The sequence below is a fragment of the Rhinatrema bivittatum genome, chromosome 10, assembly GCF_901001135.1.
Source record: "Rhinatrema bivittatum chromosome 10, aRhiBiv1.1, whole genome shotgun sequence".
Taxonomy (NCBI): Eukaryota; Metazoa; Chordata; class Amphibia; order Gymnophiona; family Rhinatrematidae; genus Rhinatrema; species Rhinatrema bivittatum.
Window position 1 is genome coordinate 72,045,030 of NC_042624.1, and position 18,077 is coordinate 72,063,106.

The 18,077-nt window shown below is 44.3% G+C and overlaps 1 protein-coding gene across 3 annotated transcripts in view; it reads right to left on the reverse strand.

The window, feature by feature from the left end:
* The window catches only part of RC3H1 (ring finger and CCCH-type domains 1), a 256,670-nt gene that overhangs the window by 39,192 nt on the left and 199,401 nt on the right, over positions 1-18,077 (reverse strand). For all 3 annotated transcript variants that reach the window (XM_029617716.1, XM_029617715.1, XM_029617714.1), the window contains exon 14: positions 13,918-14,070. In XM_029617716.1, coding sequence (XP_029473576.1) covers positions 13,918-14,070 — 153 coding nt within the window. The remainder of the gene's footprint in view (positions 1-13,917; positions 14,071-18,077) is intronic.

Here is an 18,077-nt window from a genome sequence, read left to right on the forward strand (position 1 = left end):
AAACTTCCTATTCATCCAGTCAAACCCAGTTTAGATGAATGGGATGTACTAAAGCTACTCCTGAACAGGATGGGATACTGCCAAACCTACTCTCAAAACCTTTGAAGTAACGGATGCAGTCTCCCTGGCACTTACATCTAAGTGGAAATGCTTAGAAAGGGAATGCAAAGAGGACAAAGTCACTGCTATACAAATCTCCAAAGAAGAAACCAAAAGCACCTCTGCCCAGGAAGTATTTGTGCTCTTGTGGAATGTGCTCTGGTAAAGTTTTACCAGAATTCGCAGAGGCTCCCATATCATCTTTAATTCAACCTGCTATTGTGGCTTTCGTAGCTGCTTCATCTTTCCATGTTCCATCATACAGAACAAACAGAGGATCTGACTTCCAAAAGGCATCAGTAACCTTGAGGTATCTGAGAATAACACTTCTCATTTCCAACGAAATCAAGCAACTTGTACACCAGCAAATCAGAATGCACCCTAAATAAGGGTAAACAGACAATTTGATTGAAAAGAAAGAAAGTGATTATTTTCGGTAGAAAAAAAAAAAGAGGGTACCATGCATATCTTAACCATATCCTTAGTGATTAATTAAAAATATGTTCTCTGCAAGAAAAAGCTTGCAACTCTGAAATTCTTCTAGCAGAACAAAGCCACTAGAAGAACAGTCTTCAAAATAAATAGCTTTAGAGAAATGCTCTTAAGAGGTTCAAACTAAAACTAGATAGAAAGGACAATAGCAAATTTAGATCCCAAGCACGTAGTGGAAGCCTTAGCAGGGGGCTAATATGCTGGATTCTCCTTAAAAAATGAGACATCTGAATGCAAAGATAAAGATTTACCCAAAATGTGACTTTTAAAGCATGCATAGGCCACTACTTTTATCTTCATGGAATTAAGCACTTAACCCTATGAAAGCTTCTCTTGTAAAGATTCTAAGATTTCAGCGCACTAGCCTTCAAAAATTCTCCAAATTCTAAACTAAACTACAAAAGTGGAGATCTTTCTAACCCTTAAAAGAATATTCATTATAGTTTGAGAATATTCCCTTTTAACTAAAACGAACCCTTTAAAGGATCAGGCCATAAGACAAAACCAATCTGGACCCTCATGCAGGATTGGACCATGGAAGAACAGCTCCCTATAAACAGGAAACCTGAATGGAGTCCCATGCAACAACCTTATACCTTGGATGCCACGGCTAGTCCTGAGCCACTAGAATCACTAGTCCTGGATGTTTCAAGATTCTCTGAAGCACCCTCCCCATCAGAGGCCAAGGAAGAAAAAGGTAAAGGGGTGTTTCTGTTGACCAACTTTGAACTAGAGCAATTAGCTCTGATAAGCAACTGTCTCTTTTTAGGCTGAAACATCTTTCTGCTTTCATATTCTTGATTGTTGCCATAAGATCCATTAACCGAACTCCCCACTTTGCCACAATCTGACCGAACACCCAAACTAGGGGGCTTGAGACTCACAACTTTTATCAGGCTCCTGGTTGTCGTCCCCTTTGCTGAGGAATTTGTTGAAAAAATGGCAAGTGGTAGGACTGGTATGACCGGTACTGCCTGCGCGGGTAGTAGAAGCGTTTACACTGAGGGTAATTTCTCAACTGCTTGCTCTGGATTGATAGTGACTATACAGCCACATTCTGCTCTTTGATCTTGGCAACTGTTTCCCTTAATTTTTTATGAATAGGTGGTCTCCTAGGTATGGGAGATCTGCAAGTTCTTCATGCACATCCTCTTGTATGCCACTCGCCCAGAGCCAAGCCGTTCTCCGGGCTCCTATGGAGACTGCTGAGGTCCTGGCTGTGGGGTCAATTATCCTGTAGATGGCGCAGAGGAGATGACATAAACCTTCTTCCAGATCATGAAGGGGATAAGGCATAATTTGTTTGCCTGATTCTGAATGGATGTGAGGTTTCAGACTTTGCACGCATTCATAAAGGTACTGGACCATGTAGAACTGATGTTATTCTATTCTTGCCGCTAACATGGAATCTAAAAGGACGACCAAAATAATAAAGGGGATGGAATGATTCCTCTATGAGGAAAGGCTAAAGAGGCTAGGACTCTTTAGCTTGGAGAAAAGATGGCTGAGGAGAGATATGATGGAGAAATTACTTTCATGATTATTTTGTTTTCCTTAGTGTAGACAGATGGACTCAGGACCAGTGGATTTATGCTCCCCTGCCAGTAGATGGAGTTGGAGCAAGCTGACGTCACAGTATATATAACCCTGCAGAGACCCCAGCCTGTCAGTATTTTCTTCAAAAACAATTGTGGACAGACTAGCAAAAACATGATTAAAAGCAGATAACTAGAACTGTACTCAACCAACCATAAGCTCTGAACTCATTCTAAGATTCTAGGTACCCCAAGCTAGGGACTGAAAACTTACCAGTAATCCTTTGGGACTCAGAACCCCACAGGGGTACTATTGACACACTCATATGGCAGCCGAGGGTGGGAAGCTGAGTCCATATGTCTAGAATAAGGAAATGAAATTATCAGGTAAGTAATTTCTCCATTTCCTAGCATGTAGACAGATGGACTCAGGACTAGTGGGATGTATCAAAGCTACTCCCCAACAGGGTGGGAGGCTGCCCACAGTCCAGTCAACACCGCACATGCAAAGACTGCATCCTCCCGGGCCTGCACATCCAGAAGATAAAATCCAGAAAAAGCGTAAGGAGGACCACGTCGCAACTCGGCAGATATCGATGGGAGACAACAGACTAACCTCTGCCCATGACACTATCTGAGCCCCAGTGGCATGAGCCCTAACCTGAGTAGGCAACAGCTTTCCAGCATCCACATACATGACTGTGACCACCTCCTTAATTTAACGATCTATGGTAGCCTGTGAAACCGTAGCGCCCTGCTTACTCCTGCCATGGAGAACAAACAGGCGATCTGTCTTTCGAAAAGACTCAGAGACCTCCAGATACCTCATGACGAGACGTTTAACATCCAAGGAGCACAAAAGGCGAAGCTCCTCCGCATTCCTGACCTTATCCAGGGATGGCAAGGAGAGTCTGATTCAAATGAAAGTCTGAGTCTACCTTGGGCAAGAAGGATGGGACAGTATGCAGCTGTAATGCACCCGGAGTCACCCGAATGAACAGTTCCCATAAGGCAAGGCCTGAAGCTCAGAAATCTAACATGCAGAACACATAGCCACCAGAAACACAGTCTTCAAAGTCAACAACTGTAAGGAAAGGCAACGCAGTGGTCAGAACGTAGGGCCCACCAAGACGTCCAGCACCAAATTAAGGACTCCACAATGGAACCAGTAACCTCAAGGGAGGCCTAAGGTGCTTCACTCCCTTCAAAAACCCAGCCACATCAGGATGAAGTGACAAGGAAACACCATTCACCAAGCCTATGAAACAGGCAAGAGTCATAACCTGCACCTTTCAAGGAATTAATGAGCAAGCCTTTATTCAAACCATCTCACAAAAAAAATCCAGAATGAAAGGGATCTTAAATGAACAAGGAGGAACACCCTGCTCCTCACAGCAGGCCTCAGAAAACTCTACTTGTGAGCTCGGAGTAAGGTGGCAATCACTGCAGAGGAATAACGAAGCTTTAACAGGCGAGCCCTCTCAAGGGCCAAACTGTAAGACAGAATTGAGTCAGATCCTCATGAAGAACTGGTCACCGCTGAAGCAGATTCATAAGTGGCGGAAGACGAAAGGGGGCCTTCACCAGGAGTAGTCACAAATCCACATACCACAGACGCCTGGGCCAGTCCAGTGCTACCAGGAGTACTAGCTCCCTGGGGACTTCAATCTTGCGAATTATCCTGCCCAGCAAAGGTCACGGAGAAAAGCATAAAGCAATGTTTTCTGGTCAGACCTATACGAGCACGTCTATTCCCTGGAACCACAGATCTCTCTCCAGCGACTGTAGAAGTGAGGAACCTTCGCATTTCAATAAGCTGCAGCAGGTCTTGGAATGGAAGGCCCCAGCGATCCACAATCAGCCGAAACGCTTTGGCTGACAACATCCACTCTCCTGGGTCCAGACTCTCCTTGCTCAGAAAGTCCGCTCTTACGTTGTCTTTTCCTGCAATGTGAGAGGCCAAGATCATCTGTAAATGACCTTCCGCTCATTCCATCAGCTGGTCTATTTCCTGCAACACTTGCCGGCTCTTGGTTCCTCCCTGGCGACTGATATAGGCCATCATCGTCGGGTTGTCTGACATCACGTGAACCACTTGATTCCGCAGCCTGTGGCTGAACTGCAAGCATGCCAGCCATACCACCCGGGCATCCAGGCAATTGATATTCCAGCAAAACTCTTTAGTATTCCAGTGCCCCTGGGCTGTTAACTCCAGACAGTGAGCCCTCAACCATGGAAACTCACATCTGTTATGAGTACCATCTAGGCTGGAGAGAAGGGAAATCCCTTTCTCAGATGACCCTCCTGCAACCACCACTGGAGACTGAAGCATATTTCCATCGCCAAGTGGAGCTGAACACGTAATCCTGAGACTGTGGGTCCTAATAAGATAGCAGAGTGCTGAAGAGGATGCATATGCACCCTTGCCTACAGCACCAATTCCAGGATAGCTGCCATTAAGCTGAGCACCGGTAAGTAGGACCACACTATCGGTCGTATGTTGTTCATCAACTGATGCACTTGAGACATCAATCTCTGGATCTGAACTTCAGGTAGGGAAAGTCTGTCCTGTCCCGTGTCGAACCGGACCCCCAGATACTTCAAAATGACTGGGATGGCTGAAGATTGCTCTTGGTCAGGTCCAACACCCAACCGAGCTCCTGCAATAAGGAGATCACCTTGTGTGTCACCAGGCAATGCTCTTCCTGAGACTTAGCTTGAATCAGCCAGTCCAAATAGGGGTGCACCAGGATTCCTTCTTTTCGCAAGGCCTCCGCTACCACTAATATAATCTTGGAAAATGTTCTGGGAGCAGTGGCTAGACCAAAAGGCAGCACCTGAAACTGATAATAGTGCCCCAACACCACAAAGCATAGAAAGCATTGATGTTCCAATTGGATGGGAATATGAAGGTAAGCCTCTGACAGATCCCAGGAGGTGGTCAGAAATTCTCCTGACGGCACCACCATTATTACAGAATGTAAGGTTTCCATTCGAAAATGAATCACCTTGAAATGACGGCTGACCCTCTTGAGATCTTAGATGGGACGAAACGAGCCCTCCTTCTTGGGCACAACAAAATATATGGAATATCGCCCCATACTTTCCTCTGACCCTTCGTGCTGAGGTGACCACCACCAAAAATATGACCTTCCAGGTCAGGTACTTCAGGTCACAGGTGTGCAGTGGCTCATAAGGTGCTTTCATCAGCTAAGCTAATACCACACTGAGGTCCCAAGACACAGTGAGAGACCTTAGGGGAGGCTTCAATTGAAGCAGGCCCCACAAGAATTGTACAACTATAGGCTTTACAGAGAAGGGCGTACCATCTACACCCTTGGTGGTATGCACCAATTGCACGGAGATGAACTCTGAGTTGGGTTTTAAGCCAGCCTCTGATAAGTTGAGAAGGTAATCAAGCAGTTTTTATGTGAGGCAGGAGAACAGATCTAGGGTCTTCTGCTCACACCCCACAGTAAACCCTCCTCTTCAATCCATACGACTTTCTAGTGGAAGGCTTTCTGGAAGCCACCAGGATCCGAGATACATCCTCAGAGATTGAGTGACTGCATAATTAACCTCTCAACATCCAGGCTGTGAGCGACAGGGCCTGGTGGTTGGGATGCCACCCTGCCTCGATCTTGGTGAAATCTGGGGGAATTCCCAGTTTGATCGTTCGCCAGTGGGATAACTCCCATAGGAGTGTAAACCAGACTTGTCTCGGCCAACAAAGGGCTATGAGGATCATAATTCCTTTGTCCTTGCGAACCTTCAAGAGTCTACGCTATTAAGGGAATTGGAAGATACACATACAGAAGACTCTTGCCCAATGACAGGCAAGGGCATCAGAGGCTGGTTTGCTATCTGATCTGTACAGGGAGCAGAACCAAGCATCTTCCTATTGCAAGGGGTCACGAATAGATCTAGATCCAGGCTCCCCTAGAGGGACCACTCATGGGGTTTGAAGGCTCGGACTCAGCCTGTTGGCTACCATGTTCTCCGTCCTGGCCAAGTACATTGCCCAGATATGGACTGTTTCCTGACACAGGAGATGCCATCCCGTGCCTACCTGTTTGTTGACATATCACATAGCTACCTCGTTGTCGGTTCAGATCAGGATGACTGTTGGACAGCCGATCTCTGAAAGCCCACAGCACATACCCGATCGTCCGGAGCTCCAGGAAACTGATTTGGCAACAGCTTTCCTGGGAAGACCAAAACCCCTGGGTACGAAGCCCATCTACATGAGCTCCCCAGCCCAGGGTGGACGCATTCATGGTTAGGACAATTTGTGTAAGAGAACTTTGAAAATTGATCCCCCATTCCAGATTTGAAAGCACCTGTCACTAGGACAAGTCCCAGAGAGATGGGGTCACTCAGGTGCTGTTGTGGAGGTTCTGGGTGGCCTGGCACCACTGCAATCTCTGCATGTGTAATCATGCCAAAAGGAGTGACATGGATGATTGCGACCATGTGGCCCAACAGCCTCAACATGTGCCAGGCTGACACCAGCTGGCTCTGCTGAATCTATGCTGCGATGTTTGTCAAAATGACGACTCTTTGATAAGGCAGGAAGGCCTTGGTCTGAGCTGTGTCTAGCAGGGCTCCTATGAAATCCAATTGAGGTGATGGGCTGAGATGGGACTTCGGGTAGTTGATGACGAACCCTAATAACTTCAAACCTCAGATGGTCCAGCGCATGGACCCGATACCCCCTGCCTGAGTTGTGCTGTTGACCAGCCAATCGTCCAGATAGAAAATATGCACACCCCAGCCTGCGGAGGTGCACTGCCACCACAGCCAGGCATTTTGTGAAGACTCATGGGGCTGATGCTAGCCCAAATGGCAACATCCAGTACTGAAAGTGTGGTCTTCCCACCACAAATCAGAGATATTTCCTGTGACTGGGGAAGATCTCATGTGAGTGTATGCATCCCTTAGATCGAGGGAGCATAGCTAATCCCCTTTTTGCAAAAGGGGGATAAAGGTGCCCCAGGGAAACCATCAAACTTTTTAAAGAAATTTGTTCAAAACCCTTAGGTCGAGGATTTATTATTTATTTATTTAAGGCTTTTATATACCGACTTTCTTGATACAGATCAAATCAACTCGGTTTACATCGAACTAAGCATAACTATAACCAACAATTCAACAAGAGACATTTAGAAGGAGCATAAAAGTTACATTATAACAAGGTTGCCTTAACTGGGAGAAGGAAAAAAAGAGGGGGAGAACGAAAGATAAATTATTAAATACAATAAATTACTATATACAATGGAGTATGGGATGGAGGCAGAGGCCAAACCTCATGATAAGATGTGAGCAAGAATAGCGTTTGATTATTTACATAAGTGATATGAGGATTCTAAGTCAGACTGTAGAGCTGGTATCTGGGAAGGCTCGGCAGAATAGCCATGTCTTTAGTTTCTTTTTGAAAGTTAGTAGACAGGTTTCCTGCCTGAGGACCGGAGGCATGGCATTCCAGATGGAAGGTCCTGAGATAGAGAATGTCCTGTCTCTGATGTTTGAGTGGTGAACTGTTTTTATTGGGGGAACATGTAAGGATCCCTTGTAGGCATCTCTTAAGGGTCTGGTCGTCGAATGCAATTTGAGAGGGTGTGAAAGATCTAATGGAGTTTGATGGTGAATATTTTTATGGATAATTGTCAGTGATTTATGAAGGATCCTGAAGTTTACTGGGAGCCAGTGAAGATCTTTTAGGATGGGAGAGATATGCGCTCGGCGATTAGTATTTGCTAGAATTCTCGCTGCTGCATTTTGGAGCAACTGGAGAGATTTTATAGTAGAAGTCGGTAGACCTTGCAAGATGGAGTTGCAGTAGTCTATTTTGGAGAAAAGAATGGCTTGAAGGACCGATCTGAAATCGTAATGAAATAGAAGCGGTTTGAGTTTTTTTGAGTACTTGTAGCTTGTAGAAGCACTCCCTTGTTGTATATCTTATAAACTGCTTTAGGTTCAAGTGACTATTATAACTCCAAGATCTCGGGCATGGGATATTTGTATGTTAGAATGCAGTTGGTTATGAAAGGGACTGCCTTCAGGGGTGATTAGCAGTAGTTCAGTCTTGGAAGTGTTGAGTACCAGGTTAATGCTTGAAAGATGGAGGTTGATCGTTTGTAGATGAGAGTTCCATAATTTGAGTGTAAAGTCCAGTGATCTGGAAATGGGGATTAAAATTTGTACATCGTCTGCATATATATAGAACTTAAGATTTAAATTTGAGAGGATATGGCAGAGAGGGAGTAAATAGATGTTAAATAGGGTGGGTGACAAGGAGGAGCTCTGAGGAACTCCGAATGGGGCTTTAGTCTGAGAGGATTCCTTGTTATTGATTTTAACCTTATACCCTCTGTTGCTAAGGAAGGAGTCGAACCATTTGAGAGCTGATCCAGCAATCCCTATATCTGATAGCTGGTTTAATAGAGTATTGTGATTTACAGTATCGAAAGCTGCGGAGATGTCAAGAAGGGCTAGAAGGAATGATTGACCTTTGTCGAAACCAATGTAGATTTGATCAAGGAGTGAGATGAGGAGGGTTTCAGTGTTGTGATCTTTCCGGAAGCCGTATTGTGATGGGTGTAGGATATTATGGTCCTCCAGGTAGTCTGAAAGCTGCTTATTTACAATTTTCTCCATGATCTTGGCTATAAACGAGAGATTTGAAATGGGGCGGTAGTTGTTGAGGTCATCTGGATCCAGGTTCGGTTTTTTGAGAATGGGTTTAAGTGTGGCTGATTTGAGAATGTCTGGGAATATTCCTTGCGAGAGGGAACAGTTGATAATATCAGCTAGATATTTGGATATGTATTCTGGAATGAGAACCAGGAATTTGGAGGGGATTTGGTCCAGCGGGTGGGTCGAAGGTTTCATTCTTTTTATCAGACTTTCCACCTCTATAATGTGGGTTGGGTCAAAGGATTCCAACCTTATGTCTGTGTTTGGTCAGTGGGGGGTATCTGGAGGCAGTGAGTTTGGGTAGGTAGGTAATTTGGCTAGGGTGTTTGAGATTTTATTCTGAAAGAATAATGCCAGCTCATTAGCTTTCGATTGGGCTGTATCATCGGGAATGATAGGGGGGGCAGTTTTGGTGAGTTCTGAAACGTAAGAGAAAAGTGCCTTCGCATCGAATATCTTATCGTGGATACAGTGGGCATAGAAATCTCTTTTTGTTCGCAGTGTGGTCGTTCTGTAATGGTGGAGGGCGGCTTTATATATGGATAGCAAATGGGGGTTGGGGTTCTTCCTCCATTCCTTTTCTTTCCGTCTAAGGTTTTGCTTCAGGGAACGGAGTTCCTTAGAGAACCATGGCTGTTTATTTTTTCGAGAAGGATCTATGGTTTTTTTTAGACAGTGGACATAAATTATTGGCTATCCTTTCAGTGATAGTTTGCCAAGAGCTGATAGCAGAGTTGGGGTTAGATATGTCCAGGTTGGGAAGTTCTTTGATAAGAGAGTTGCCGAGGTCTTCTGAAGGACATGGTTTCCTGTAGTGCAGAGCGGTCACCTGACGGGGGGCCGAAAAACCTGTCAATGACTTAATGGTGGAGGTGATCATGAAATGGTCTGACCATGGGACTGGGAGGCATAGAGGGGGAGAAAGTGGAGAAAGGTTGGAATTTGTGAAGATAAGGTCAAGAGTATGACCTGCTTTATGTGTAGGTTGGTTGATGTGTTGTTTGAAACCCATGTCTGAAAGGGCTGATAGGAAGGCTTCACAGTTAGGAGAACGAGGTTTGGCATCGATATGAAAATTGAAATCTCCGAGGATTATGGCTGGAGAATCTAGGTTTTACGTATTTTGCTATGATTTCCACCATAGGAGAGACATCTTGTTCTAGCAGTCCGGGTGGAGCGTAAGTGAGTAGGATTTGGAGTGACTTAGATTTGAAAAGGCCTATCTCCAGTTTGGGAATTGTATTTATAGGTTGAGGAGTGAGGTTAAGTGATTTCTTGGCAGCTATGAGGAGACCTCCCCCTTTTCTCTTTTTTCTGGGTAGGGAGAAGATATCATAGATCTGTGTGGGGAGTTGATTAATTAAGATTGAGTCTGATGACTTCAGCCAGGTCTCCGTGATGGCACAGATATCTGGTTTGGCATCGAGCAGATAGTCATGAAGGATGTGAGTTTTTTTGGTAATTGACTGGGTGTTGAAAAGAGTTAAGGTGAAGAGGGCCAGACCCAGCAATTGTGTAATGGGTGAGATCATCACCGGAGTTAGATTTCTTCGAGTTATGGGTTGATAACGTAACAAAGGCTTCGTCTTGAGGCAGATGTTATAGTGCAGTGTGTGTATCGGGTATGCGAACATCATGATGGGATTAGAGAGAACACTTTTGATGGGATGTTGTCAGCAGGTTATATTCTAAGACGTAAAGGAAATGAAGACAAAGTATTCTATGAGGGAGAAATGAATAAAATAGTGATGAGTTTTGCTAGTTATTTGCTGAATGAGTGTTGGGGAGGCTAGATTGTACTGAGTTGGCTGATTGACATCGTGGGATGGGTGAGTGAATGCTGAAGGTGGCTGGAAGAATGCTGAGGATCCTGGATGAATGCTGACGGTGGCCGGATGAATGCTGAGGGTGGCCGGATGAGTGCTGGAGGTGGCCGGATGAATGCTAGAGGTGATTGGATGAATGCTGTGTATCCTGGATGAATGCTGAAGGATGGCTGAAGGATTGGATAGAGTTCTCCTGTTCTCTTTGGAATCAGGAAGTACCTGGAGTAGAATCCCCACCTTCTTTGCTCTGGTGGGACAGGTTCAACCGCTTTGGCCATTAAGAGGGAAGAGAGCTCCACTAACAGTACCTCCTAATGTGTACTGGCCCCCAAAACGGGCTCGGAGGGCAATTTGGTGAGACACCCAATAGATTCAATTGGTACCCTTGATGGATGGACAGAACCCACTGGTCTGAGGTTATACTGGGCCACTGTTTCGCAAAGAACTGCAGCCTGTCCCTGACCGGAGGGTCCAATGTTCTTGGATACAGGTAACTGGTTTATGCTCCCTATGACCCAGTCAAAACCCTGTCCCTGGAGCTAACTGAGGTGCCGGCTGGGGCTTGGGGGCTCTCTGCTGCTGGGATGCTCGCAGAAGCCCTGATGGTGTTGACAGAAGCGAGGGGGCAAAGGATAGTACTTCCTTTGGTGAGAGAGAGACTTCTTCTGTCCCGTTCTCGCCTGCCTCCTAGAAGAGAAGGATGAGTCCAGAGTGTTGGCAGAGAGTTGTTGGAAGGTTTCATGATGGTCCCTGAGCTGAGCCACCACATCCCTCATCCTATCTCTGAAGAGTTTTGCCCCAGTCATGGCACATCAGCGAGTCGTTCCTGTACCTCTATTTAGAAATCAGAGGCCCACAGTCATGCCATTCTGCGGGCGCCGATTCCTGCTGCAGAGACCCTCAATGCTGTCTCAAAAACATTATATGTAGCTCGGACCTTGTGTTCTCCGCACTCCAGGCCCTTATGCACCAGCAGCAAGAGTTGCTTGGCCACCTCCCGCACCTGTATCCAGATGTCCCATGAGTACTGGCTCATGTATAGGTGGTAGGAAGCAAGGCGGGAAATAAGCATGGCCCTTTGAAATATTTTCCTCCCAAGAGCATCCATCACTCTGTGGTCCTTCCCCAGAGGCTCCAAGGAATGGGTCCAAGAACACTTGGGTCTCCAGAGAGCGGATTTGACCACCACCGACTGGTGGGGCATCTGTCACTTATTAAATCCAGAAGCCTTCTGGACAAGGTAAACCCTTTCAGTCTTCTTATACATGAGAAGCACTGTGAGGGGATGCTCCCATATCCTCAGCAGCAGCTCTTTAAGGATCTCCTTAGGAGGCTCCACAAACTGGAGGATCTCAAGAATTTTGTGCCTGGCATCGTCCTCTGTCAGGAACTGAACAGGATGGCTTCTGCCATCGAATTTGCAAACCTTGCAAAGATTAAGTCCTCAGGCAAGAACTTCCTTCACTCTTCTGGAGAAAGGTCTGAGGGGAGACCCTCAGAGCCCTCAGAGGACAACTCAGAGGTATCATCCCCCAGGGGTCATAGAGACCCTCATCTTCATTGTAAGCCACAGGGGATGGAGCCCTAAGAGGTCTTTGTCCAGAGGAACGAGCACCGGCAAAGCTGGATGGGGAGCTTACAGGCCTCAGGTCTCTGCTGGCCTAGATGGAGCTTCTTCCTGTGCGGAACCACAACGACCATCACATCGGTAGGGAGAGGCATAGGTGTCCGCCGGGCACCTATGCCATCCCGAGAACTAACTCCAGCTGGGTCAGTAATGCATCAATGAGTGCGTTGAGCTTCTCCAGCAGCTGTTCCAGGATGGACGATACTGGCTCCAGTGCTGGTGCCACAGAACCTGCAGCACCCGTTCCATTGCCAGCTGTACTCGGCGCTCCAGCTCCTCCTCAAACATTTCTGATGTAAATGCCAACTGGGAGGAAGGAAGGGTGGCCAGATCTTTTAAATCCATGAGGCGGTTCAGTGACTGACATCAGGTCCGATGGCACTAATGGAGGGCTGGCGCTCCTTGCTGTGGTGTCATTTCAGGGTTATTGCAGCATGAGGCGGTGCATCTCTGTGCCCAGCACCATGCATCGATGGGGACCGGCGCCAATGTTTCTTTGGCCTTCCCTGGTGCTGAGGTCGATGACTTGGAACCAGACAACCTTGGCCTGGAGGAGATAGGGGTGCCAGAGACAGACTACAGTCTATCTGCCAGTGGCACCAATGGAACAGATGATCCCGCCATTGTTGATGGAGCAGTGCCTATCGGTGCGGCTCCAAAGTCAATCGATGCCGATGGCTCGGTCTTCTTTGGCCCGAAGAGCTGTTCTATCTTCTCGAGACAAAGTCAACGCCCCTTCGGGATCATCTGTGCACATAAACGGCAACCCTAGACATTATGCGATGCCACCAGGCAGAGGACACATGTCGAAAGGGTCTGGAATAGACGTGGTCCTCTGCCATTGGGAGCATCACCAAAAACTGACATGGCCATTGTGGGTCAAAACAAAAGGCCACAAAACCAAAACCAATGGCAGTGGTCGTCGATGGGCAGCAGGAACCAAAGCACGACCGATGCGTGGGAACAGACTGTGAAAGGAAACTTAACAGAAGCGAACACCCTGACTAGGAACACTAAGGGGATCAGGCATGGCAAAACATGAGGAAAAAATGTGAAAACTGCGAGAAAAAAAAGTTTTCCAAAAAGCCAAAAAACAGCCAAAGTGAGCTCACTCACATCGTGATGCATACAGCTCCTTGGAAAAAGAGAGACTGGAGAGGGACCCCATGTGGACACGTGTTTTCGGGCATGTTGGGCATGCTAAGTGTGTCAAAGTCAAAGTTCTAGAATCTCAGACATAAGTTTTCCGTGTCAGGGCTCCATCTGATTACATCACCCATGTACAACTACCACCAACCTGCTTGTCCTCCGAGAACAACAATATCCTGATATTACAGTGATACAAATAAAAGATACAGTAGAACCCATAGTTTGTTCTTCAATTACTGCAGAATCTCTCTATAATGAACCCAACAAAAGCTCCAACTTTCATCTGCTGCCAATAGCTAGATGCTACCTATCCTATTTTCTTTTTTGACCAGTTATCTTACATCCCTGTGCTCTTATCAGGATCCCTATTTTGATCCTTTAAACTCTGGCCTCATCTTGGATTTACAGCTATAAGAAAAGGTGAACCTAACAGCACTTAAGCTTTTATTTTTCATCCAACACAAATTCTTGGTGCTTGTTGAATACAGCATACCGTCATCTCCACATTTCCTGCCGCCACAGCATCTTTGGGTTTCACATCTTTGGTTCCGATATAGGAGCCAATGGTGTCACATGACCAGGGAGAGTACTGGCTGTAGTCATTTCCTTTGTATTTTCCTGCTACTTTTAGGTCTTCGTCGAAATACTGGAAGAGAAAGAGTAAAGGAGAAATAGATTCCATCAGTAAGAGTTAGTAGAGAATATCATTTTCCTGAGCTGAAACCAAAATGTGAATTGCCCCTGAATAGTGAAGCATTAAACAGTAGTAATTTGCTACATGTTTTAATGTCTTCCAATAGTAAGTAGTAGGAGTACATAATAAGCAGGACAGAATGGCTGCGATAGAAATAAAACCTACTCATGTATTTACTGGACATAAATATCCACATGACTGCTATTAGACCATTTTGTTCAATTTCATAACAAGGTGAGTCAAACGATTATTTATATTCTGCTTTTCAGCATTGCAAAGTAGATTACATTCAGGTACTGTAGGTATTTTCCTATCCCCAGAGGGCTTACAATCTAACAGGGTCATTCATCAAATTGCGTTAGGGTCTTATCACGTGATAAAAGGGGTCTAACATGATAAAACGCAAAATCTTTATCAGGTCATGCATTTGCATGCAAAACCTGGAAAATTATGCAAATGAAGGAAAAATGCACACCAATGCGTGATTTAATGTTTGATTTAACTACACTTTTTTTTTGTGCAGTAGAGAGGAGAAACTATATCATGCCATAGCGACCGTTAGCATGGCTATTATAGCTAGCGATAAAACAAGGGCTTTTCTGAGACAACTATACAGCCCTGCTGGGCCAAAAAAATCCCCTTTTCTTACCTGCCCTGACTTCCTAAATCTTCAAGGTTAGGGGGGAAGTGTACTAGTAGTGGAATACTGGCAGCCTTACTGGTCCACTTATGCAATGGAAGCGGGACTTACATGCTCGTGTACGTCAATCTTAAATAGGGCGCACATGGGTCATAACATAGGTGCGTATATGCGCGCATGGTCTAACAGGCTGTACATGGACCCATATGTACCCTATTTGAGATTGACGCATACTTGTGCACTTAAGTATGCACTTGCACCTCTACTGTCCTCTTGTGCGCATAGCAGGTGATATGTGCGTACTCTGTCAACTTTTAATACCCATGCTGTGTGTACTAGCCAGAGTTTTGTGCACATCTATCGGTCTGTATTCACAACGTGCCAACGCGTTGCACACCACAACTGGTTGTCTTGTGACGCAAGATTTTATAGCAGGTTATTTATTTTAACTATACGACACGGTATTTATGAATTTTCCCTAAACATTTTTTTTATTGCAGCTAACATGCCATATTTCTGTGGTATTTATAGTAATTTGATGAATCTAGGGGTAAGTTTGTACCACTGCTGACAAAATAAGGAACACTGCACATGTGCTACAAAAATAAACAGATAATATCCAGAGGTCTGTGTTCACACTCTTGATTTTTAACTTTTATATCAATTGACTGAATGAGGGCACATTTCTACATTTTCCTAACAAAGCCCCCAAAATGATCTAGTGAACCATCCAACAGTTTCCTAAACTACTTATAGCTACCATAAATTATCTGGTAAAACTTATTGTTCTTCTTTCTTGCCCTTCCCTGCTTTCTTAAAGCTCCTGCTCCTTTAGAAAACAGTTACCTAAAGTCTTCCCTGTTCCATTTCCCAGCCTGAATTGTGTGTATGTATATCTATCTATATCCAATTATATCTATCAGCTTCTACTAGCTTTGTTTTCGGCCCGCCGTGGGAAATTTTGTATTTCCCGTGGTTTGGGCCTTTTACATTCGGGGGCGGAGGGGAGTGACCCGAATTTCGGATTAGTGCGCACTAAACCCGTAAACAAGTTTTTCCCGAAATTTTGGGAAAAACTCATTCATGTTTCTGGCTCCCCAAATCAGGATGAATTAGGCAATTTCGTTGAAATTGCCTAATTTGTCCTAGACGAATGCACATCCCTATCGATAAAGGTAATGGAAATTAATATTTCTCTCTCCTTGCCCTCAATATTTCAATCCCTGAGTTAACAAACTTGAAAAAACCCATAATTTTATAATTTGTAAAGGATTTATTGGCTGAGTAGCCACATTTTGGAATTAAATAGGTTACTCTGCCAAACTGTGTGGTGATACACCACCATGATTCCTGCAGCTCAGTTTCTGTAAGCTAAAAAATATACAGATATTTCTCAACACTTCGATTTATTGCCAACATAGATCTTGCAAACACTAATTATTTCAGCTTTAACTGCTAGAATGTGTATAGGGGTTTTTTTTTCTAAAGATCTTTGATTCACTGAGCTTAAAAGCAGAAGGGAAAGTGATTTTGCTTACCTATGACAGGTACCCTCTAAAGCCAGTCTACCATACAGGAATAGCATCATTATCACTCAGGACCAATGGACCATTTCTGGAGCTTACTAGGAATTTCTTGAAAAGACTTCCCTGGGCATACACAGCCATTCCCACATTCCCCCAAGCACACAGCATGCCTCAGTTCTATAATTAATCCAGAAGTAAGGAGGGAGAGTATATGTATAACTGGTGATTCAATGACCTCAGAAAACACATACATGTAACTTTCCTCTCTAAAGTCAAGTGAATCACCCATTATACATATCTTCCAACAGAAAGGGAATACGAGGGTCAACAATCCTGCCAAGATAGGCAAACCTTTTTCCACTAATTTGAATTTCCATTTTTTTTTTGTTTTTAAAAGACAGCTACCCCAAATCATACTAATGGACCCTAGTGAAGCTGGAGTTGAGATCTAATTTTCAAAAAGAAGAGTATTCAAAGCAGCTGTCACGTTTGGAGTTACTAGCCAACAATGCAATGTGAATATGGACTTAAAAATACATTACAGCCTTGAAAATCTCTTCTATATACACTGCCCTTAAATGGGCCATCAACTGTGGAAAATCCCTTAAGAGAAAACCTCGTGGGATTTCCCCAGGAGACCCCTGGGCCTGGCTTTGTACATTTCTGTCTGTACCAATTTAAAAGCTTGTCAAAGACAAAATGCAATAAGCAACTTCCTTATTTTTATTATCTGATCGTGCATGAACAAATTAACAGCAACCTAGAATTAGAGAGCTCTAAATGGCATAGAATAAATTCATACCTTATAAAAATGATCTTAAGAAAATGATAGCAAGCAATAGACAAATCAGCTGTCAGTATATTATACTCTATATGCATATTCATCGATATTCAATGAATTCTAAGAATTTATACCTAATTCGTGTAAGTAATACCTATGCATAAGATTACGTCTTGCTCATGTGATAACATTTTATGTACAACTGCAATATATGGCAGTACTTTGGCTACTAAAGAATATATTTATTTTCCTGAATTGCTGTGGCTATGTTATTTTCAGATCTCTCTCCTTTAGCTGTTACTATGACTAAGCCTAAAAGCATAGTCTTAGTCCTTAAGATGGCTACTTAGCATAACCTAACCAAGGACATCAAGCCAAAATTTCTAAAATTTACAACACAATGCAACTAAGGCATTAACATGCCGTTGTAAGATCAAATCTGCTTAGGTGTAAACAATGGATTTAAAATCTTCATCCAATTAGACAAGATTCTCCAACACTGCAATCCCAGGTTTACTGGGGCTAAACAATAAAAAGTTGGATGGAATTTTTAAGCTCATTAGTTCATTCCAGATAGAAGAAAAAGCTCTTTTATAATTTAAAGTCTTCAGACTTGTTCAGCTTTATTTGCATGTAGCCTTGGAGAAAAAGGTGGGTACATTGATTGATTGATTTCATTTCCTTTATTATATACCACAGAATCAGGCCCAAAATGCTGCTCAGCTGTGCATAAGTCTAAAAGCACAAAATATGACCCAACCATAGGCAAGAACTTAGGATGCATGAGAAGCATCACTATTATGATGAAACTGAGCATAAGATGGATGAGTTACTAAGTCCTGAAACTCTCTGATCTTGCAAGCTGAAGTGATTGTCACTCAAAAAGCAACCTTCAAGGTTAGGTTCTTTAGTCCACATGAGGTTAGCAGCTTTCATCAGCTATGTTAACACCATGTTGTGGTCTAACACAACTGTTTGTTTTAATAGGAGGGACCCGCCGAAGGAGGGAACA